Source organism: Carassius carassius, chromosome 30 (genome assembly GCF_963082965.1).
Source record: "Carassius carassius chromosome 30, fCarCar2.1, whole genome shotgun sequence".
In the NCBI taxonomy this organism is placed as follows: domain Eukaryota; kingdom Metazoa; phylum Chordata; class Actinopteri; order Cypriniformes; family Cyprinidae; genus Carassius; species Carassius carassius.
Genome location: NC_081784.1, coordinates 8,226,772 through 8,234,506, shown reverse-complemented (window position 1 = coordinate 8,234,506; position 7,735 = coordinate 8,226,772). Strand labels below are relative to the sequence as shown.

At 40.5% G+C, this 7,735-nt stretch overlaps 1 protein-coding gene across 1 annotated transcript in view; it reads right to left on the bottom strand.

The window, feature by feature from the left end:
• Positions 1-1,522: 1,522 nt before the first annotated feature.
• The window catches only part of LOC132110539 (protein MEMO1), a 14,144-nt gene continuing 7,931 nt past the window's right edge, over positions 1,523-7,735 (bottom strand). Inside the window, exons 7-9 of the mRNA XM_059517233.1 lie at positions 3,511-3,587; positions 2,498-2,602; positions 1,523-1,912 (exon numbers count right to left, since the gene is read on the bottom strand). Of these exons, the coding sequence (XP_059373216.1) occupies positions 1,781-1,912; positions 2,498-2,602; positions 3,511-3,587 (314 nt within the window). The 3' untranslated portion in view covers positions 1,523-1,780. The remainder of the gene's footprint in view (positions 1,913-2,497; positions 2,603-3,510; positions 3,588-7,735) is intronic.

The following is a 7,735-nucleotide window of genomic DNA, read 5'->3' as shown; positions in this document are numbered from 1 at the left end:
ATATATGGCATCTTGAATTAATCTTGGCCAACTCTGACTCCACTAGCTCAGTCACAAACTCCTCGTAATCATGTCATAAAAACAGAAAGGAATCGCAAACGATAAGACAAGTCAAAGACACACCACAGCATAGTTAATTTTGTCATTACACTTTATTGTTTCTTTGCAACATACTGTATCAATCTTATCTGGCGAGAATTCTGTAATGCTTCAATGTAACCTGAGATTCAAAAATGACTCCACTGAGGAGCGCTTCAATTAACTGCGACATAGGTTTGACAATGTGAGAACTGTTAATTTTTATGCAATAATAGTTTGAATAATAATAAACAGTACTTACATAATTTTTTTTAAACAATTCTAACAGTACAAGAACAGGTGTTGTGCTGGGTGAAAATGATGAATCTCTTCCCCTACTTTGAAAACAGTAAGAACTGATTCAACCGATTCAAAACAGACAATCAAGACTTTTTACTGGGTTAATGAAGGGTGGAAAGCACAGGACCCGAAAAAATAAATAAACATGTTTAATACTGACCCAAGGCACATCTGCATGGTATGACATGCTTTGCCTGTTTTATGTTTGAGGATCTGGTTTGACACATTCAAACCTTGATGGGGATGCAGAGGAGCCTCGCCATTTTCCTTCCAATGGTCAACCAGGAAATATCTCGTTGCATTGTGCTCTTTGGGAGGCCTGGAGTAGATGGGATAATGAGGAAAGCCAGACAAAATGCCATTCAGAAAATCCACCTCTGGCGGTTCCTTGATACGGATGTGCATAACTAACTACTTCTCAGATGTTAAACATGGCTGCTAACTTGCATTTGAACATAAAACTGTTTCAGAAAACCAACATAAATCCCATCCATCCCACCAACCCTCACCTTACGATTTAAAAATTTGAGGGTTGATGAGACAGAATGGCCATTTTGAAGGCAGTCTGAAAAGGGTCCACCTGTACTGCACTTCCTGTAGCCTTCAAACACTACTATATGCTTCCACACAGTTAAGAGATATGTCAAACACATAGTAAAACTAGAAAACTAAATCACAAAGAGAAAATTAACAGAACAGAATATAAGAATCAGAAGAAAAAATACTTTAATTTGACTACAATGAAAGAGTAGATGAAAAAAATCATTTTTTGGTATATCCAGAGCAGTGAAGGGTTAGTGGGTATTGTGTAGCCCTTTAAAAATTACAACAGGACCAACGCAGTAGTAATTACTACAATTCTCAAGGTGTACATGGACACAGTGTGTTTCATTCTGTCAACGTCCTCTTCTCATTATTTATTAATAGGTGAGACATTATGTAGATTACATATGCAGACTTGCAAAAAGAGTGCAATGTCTATGGTTTTATTTACTTTATTTAAACTTTAAATGTGTCTTTCTTTTAAATTACAAAAGGGCTCTTCGGACACCTAACATCCCTTGGAGGGTCAAAAGTGGATTTTGCCACATTAAGACCCCCCAACCAACAATAAAAAAAAAAAAACACCAAAAATCTGACAGCAGCTGTACTTCAAGCTATAGCATCATCCAAGTTGCCTCACGTGGAAAACAGGGTACAGGGAAAGCTGTAAGAAGAGGAGGTTAGTATCTAACATTACATCTGGATTCAGGGTATGTATGAGGATTCCCAGCTGTGACAAACTTTGTATGTCCTTCCTATAGAAGAGGTGGGGGAGGATGGGGATACGTGGTCAGGAACGGGATGGGTTGGAGGGACTGGGGTCTTCTAGGAGGCTCTGCGGCTCCTGTGAAAGTTCACCTCAATGAACGACGAGAGCTCCAGCAGCGTAACTCACAGAGCTGTCCGACCAGTTTCGGCACTGGCTCGACTGCGCATAGTTTAGGAAAGAGAAGTTCATGTCTACGCCATTCTTTTTCAATTCCGCCACGGCCTGATGGAGTGAGGAGAATCAATGGAGAGTCAACACTAAAGAGATACTTTTAGACTCACAATGGTAATCTTAAAACGCTTCATAATGAAGGAGCGGGTAGTTAGCAAAACATTAGTTGGGGGGTGGTACATTAATAAAAGCTCTGTGACAGTTAAGTGCTAGGCTAATTACCATGCTAACTGACTGTCCATTATCTGCATTATTTGGCTTTTGCTTTGAGTCAACAGCAGTTTGCCAAATAAAATGTCCTGTCTGGGGGAAATATATATAGACTTTCATATAGGGCTGGGCGATATATCTAACGATATGATCATGCACATTTAGTCAGTAAATCTGGTTCCGTGATTAGTGCTAAATCGCCATCAAAGCTGCGCAATATCGCGTTCATTATCGAAGGCGATTCATCTGGGATAATGAATGCAATATTGCGTAGCTCTGTCTATTAAATGCTGCTTAATTTAAAAGCAGGTGATGGCGATTTAGCGGTAATCACGGAACCAGATTTACTGATTAGATGCACATGATCATATCGTTGGATATATCGCCCAGCTCTACTTTCATATAAATCACTTATTAGGTACTTACATTTAGAAGAACGCCGATGGGATGGCGACCACAAATAGTATTATGATATTTCTTCAAATAATTGCTAAAGGAGATGGGGTCCAACTGTTCTATAATACCCATTCCCTAAAAAAAAAAAAAAAAAAAAAGAATTAACATGCATTTTACTGACATCAACAAAACTCACATTACTTGCATTAATAATGTTGTAATTTTTATTTTAGTTTTATTTATGACTCTCTAATATTTGATTTGACATTTGGTGTAGTTCAAACACAGTCCTTCTCCAGTAAATTACCATACAGGGCCAAAATAACTTTGCCCAGTTGGTAAGCCTTTAATGAGGTTTGGGTTGCTAAGAACATCTGCTATTTGACAGACTGTCATGGTTGGAAAGTATTAAAGTCATTCTTTGAATCACAGACTTCCATGTCACATTATCCATAACAATGACTCTTTAGCTTGGAGAAAAATTCCTCACCTTTTATTTTTTTTTCTAGAACCACCAATAGATAAGCACATTGTGTATCCTAAACCAGAATGGGCCACTTGCAAGTAAAGACTATAGAATACACAAGACGTGTCACTTGTATAGTTCTGAATGGGGAAAAATGCAACGCTCAATATGGCCTCTTAATCGCAGGAAGCCCCGCCTTCTGAATAGAAGAACCAATCGCTAATCTGTAAAGTCAGCACATCACTGCAGCTACTTTTAGAAGTCCCGGTTGCTATAGAAAACGGCTGATCTAGCCTGAAAAATAATCTTTTTATAAAGCTATTTGAGAAAAGGTAACAACATTTATGATACTGTTGTTCAAATATGAAATTTAATTGTAAGCTTAGTGAATAGTTTTGGAGAATTTTATGTTTTCCCATTCAAAGAGATCAGAGTTGCACTTGCGTGCCCAACAGGCGTTTCAAAGATGGCCACCGAATGACATGACTTGTCTTAAAAAGACTTTATTGCAAGTGAGCCTCATATTTCAGACACTAAGTGAGTTACCAGGAGCAAAGGGGAATAGAAACGGGTTTACCATTTTGTCAAGGTGCTCGATAGATCTGTAGATCTCTCCTTGACTTTCATCATAGTAGGTGTAACGGAAACGTTGACCTGCAGAATATATGAAAAAGTTAAAAAGAGGAGGCACCAAAAAGACCTCCATTAGGGATATTTGTATGGGTTCCAACTTCCTAACTATTTAAAACATTCCAAACCACTCACTTATTAGGTTTAACTCTGGGATGCTGCTTATGTAGGCAGTAGGCAGCTTGTGTTTCTGGCAAGTCTATCATATTGATGGAGTGCGTGAGGGTGGAGAGAATGTCTGTGATGCAACATGATGTGGATGAGAAATGAAAGCATGTGTATCTTCTTTACCAGATTCCCGCTGCTATTGTTATCATTAATTTGATAATTAATAATTCCAAAAAAGTATAGTATAATTCAATTAAGTTTTATTTGTATAGTGCTTTTTACAAAGCAAGTCAAGTCACCTTTATTTGTATAGCGCGTTATACAATACTGGTTGTGTAAAAGCAGCTTTACAGTGTTAAACAGGAAAATAGTTTGTCAATAATGCAAGAAGACAATAACAGTAATTTTTACCGGCTAAACACAATACACATTGTTTCAAAGCAGCAGAAAATGCATGTGTCTACATTACAATTTAGAGTGAATAAGCAATATATATAAATATATATAAGCAATACCAAACCAATGTGTGTGTGTGTGTGTGTGTGTGTGTGTGTATATATTGTTGGCATCCTTCTGTCTTAGAGAGACAATGGTTTAGAATCTGCACCCAGGTCAGTCTGTGGTTTGGGTGCAGACTCTGCTATGACTGTAGAGTCCGATACGGGAGCGACAGCACCGCTGGCACTTGCTGCAAGTTATATTGAGCTCGGTATCCAGGGATAGGTTGCTGCAGATGGTGGAGCCAAGGTAGGTGAAATTTTCCACTACCTCCAGGGTGTGGTCGCCGATAGTGATTGCAGGAGTGGTGTTGACATCTTGAACCAATATGTTGGTTTTCTTGAGGCTGATGGCAAGGCCAAACTCTGTGCATGCATCTGCAAAGCAGGTGATAAGTCGCTGGAGGGCACCCTCAGTGTGTGCGGCAAGAGCAGCGTCATCTGCAAACAACATCTCCCGTATGAGTACCCTGCGGACCTTAGTCTTTGCTCTGAGGCGGGCGAGGTTGAAGAGGTTCCCATCACTCCTAGTATGGAGGAAGATCCCGTCTTCGGAGTTGCAGAAGGCATAGTGCAGGAGCAGGGAGAATAACATGCCAAAGAGTTTTGGCGCCAGGACACATCCCTGCTTCACACCACACCTGATTGGGAAGGGGTCTGAGGATGACTCGCCATACTGGACTGTGCCCACCGTGTTCTCATGAAATGATATGATCAGCTTCAAGAGCTTGGGGGGGTATCCAATCCTGTGTAGGAGAGTGAAAAGGCCAATGTGACTGACCATGTCGAACGCCTTGGTCAGATCTATAAAGGCAAGGAACAGGGGACGTCTCTGCTCACAGCACTTCTCCTGTAGCTGCCTAAGGGTGAACACCATGTCAATTGTTGACCGTTTTGCTCTGAACCCGCATTGCGACTCCAGGTACACACGATCGCCGAGCAGTTGTAGGTGGTTAAGGATGACACGTGCAAAGGCTTTCCCCGCAACACTGAGGAGGGAGATCCCACGATAGTTATTGCAGTCACTGCGATCACCCTTGTTCTTATAGAGCGTGAGGATCTTAGCGTCTCGCATGTCTTGGGGTATGATGCCCCCTTCCCAGCATTTGAGCAGGAGGTTATGGAGGTGGCCGAGAAGAGAGCTCACTTTTCCTGCCTTGATGATCTCTGGTTGAATTCCATCACTGCCTGGTGCTTTCCCACAGGCTAGTGAATCGATGGCCTTCCCAAGTTCCTCGATGGTGGGTGGCAAGTCAAGCTCCTCCATGATGGGCAGAGGCATGGTATTTCGAATGGCTGTGTCAGTAATGATGTTCTCTCTTGAGTATAGTTCCTGGTAGTGCTCAGCCCATCTCTCCAACTGCTTTCTGCAATCTGTGATGATCTCACCGGAAGTAGATTTTAGGGGAGCAGTCTTGATGGCGTTGGGACCAAACGCTTTCTTCATGCCCTCATACATGGCTCGGATATTACCACAGTCCGCCGAAGTCTGAATATCGCTACACAACTTCAGCCAGTAGTCATTTGCACACTTTCGGGCAATCCTCTTGGTGTTATTACGTGCCTCTCTGAAGGCAGCCAATGTCCTAGCAGAAGGCTGTCTCATGTGCTCAAGGAAAGTGGTACGTTTTGCAGTGATGGCAGGCTCCAGTACCGCGATCCCTGCCACAAACCAATCTTCACTCTTTTTCACCTTCTTCCTGAAGGTGTCTGAGGCGACCTTGTACACGGTGTCACGGATATACTCCCATCGCATCGTAACACTGTCTACAGGGCAGTCCTGCAGGGCCTCATCATTGGCCCTGGCGAAGCATTCCCGCAGCTCTGGCACTGATGTCCTTGCCGTGTTGATGCGAGGGCGGCCCTTTTGCTTCGAGCGATGGGTTCGTCTAGGTTGGAGGCACACCTTGCTGCTGACCAGGGAATGGTCCGTGTCACAGTCAGCACTGTGATACGTGCGGGTGACGAGCACATGCTTGAGCATGGGTCTCCAAGTAACAATAAGGTCAAGCTGGTGCCAGTGTTTGGATCTGGGGTGTCTCCAAGACACTCTGTGGTGGGGCTTGGTGGGGAAGCAGGTGTTGGTAATGCACAAGTTGTGGTAAGAGCATATCTCAAGTAGTCGCTGTCTATATATATATCTATATATATATATATCTATATCTATATCTATATCTATATATATATATCTATATCTATATATATATATCTATATATATATATATATATATATCTATATATCTATATATATATATATATATATATCTATATATCTATATATATATATATATATATATATATATATATATATATATATATATATATATATATATAGTAGGGCTGCACAATTAATAGAAAGTAAATCGTGATTAGGCAGAAGCTGTGATTATCATGCGTATCTTTCAATGAAGCACAGTTCTGTGATCAGTAGTAAATTTCCATCCAAAGGCCAGAGAGCGCTCTCACTGAAAATCCAAATATGCCCTGAAGAAGAAATCCAGGAAATGCCTATTGCTGCAGCTAAATGAACAGAAGTTTTAACTGCTTTTATTGATTCAAAGTGACTAATAAACACACGACTATGACAATACATGGTTTATCTGAGTACTTATTATAATTTATCACAATAAAGTATATCTATAATGAAATGCTAATCGACATAGCCTTTATCACAGCTTAGAACTATTGTGTGCCTTAATTGTTCAGTTTAAGAAGCCACATCATCTCACAAAAGGATTTCAAACACTCGACCGATGTTATGAAGTGAATTTGGATGTTATTAAATGTGGTATTTTCATGTGCTCTGAGATGGAGGACAATTTACTACACAGAGCTGTAGTTAAATGAGAAGATTCAAACAGCTGTCATGCAAACAGCTGTCATTTTCGCGAACGATTTCATCAATTTCATAATCCTACAATTACAACCCGAATTCCGGAAAAGTTGGGACGTTTTTTAAATTTTAATAAAATGAAAACTAAAGGAATTTCAAATCACATGAGCCAATATTTTATTCACAATAGAACATAGATAACGTAGCAAATGTTTAAACTGAGAAATTTTACACTTTTATCCACTTAATTAGCTCATTTAAAATTTAATGCCTGCTACAGGTCTCAAAAAAGTTGGCACGGGGGCAACAAATGGCTAAAAAAGCAAGCAGTTTTGAAAAGATTCAGCTGGGAGAACATCTAGTGATTAATTAAGTTAATTGATATCAGGTCTGTAACATGATTAGCTATAAAAGCTTTGTCTTAGAGAAGCAGAGTCTCTCAGAAGTAAAGATGGGCATAGGCTCTCCAATCTGTGAAAGACTGCGTAAAAAAATTGTGGAAAACTTTAAAAACAATGTTCCTCAACGTCAAATTGCAAAGGCTTTGCAAATCTCATCATCTACAGTGCATAACATCATCAAAAGATTCAGAGAAACTGGAGAAATCTCTGTGCGTAAGGGACAAGGCCGGAGACCTTTATTGGATGCCCGTGGTCTTCGGGCTCTCAGACGACACTGCATCACTCATCGGCATGATTGTGTCAATGACATTACTAAATGGGCCCAGGAATACT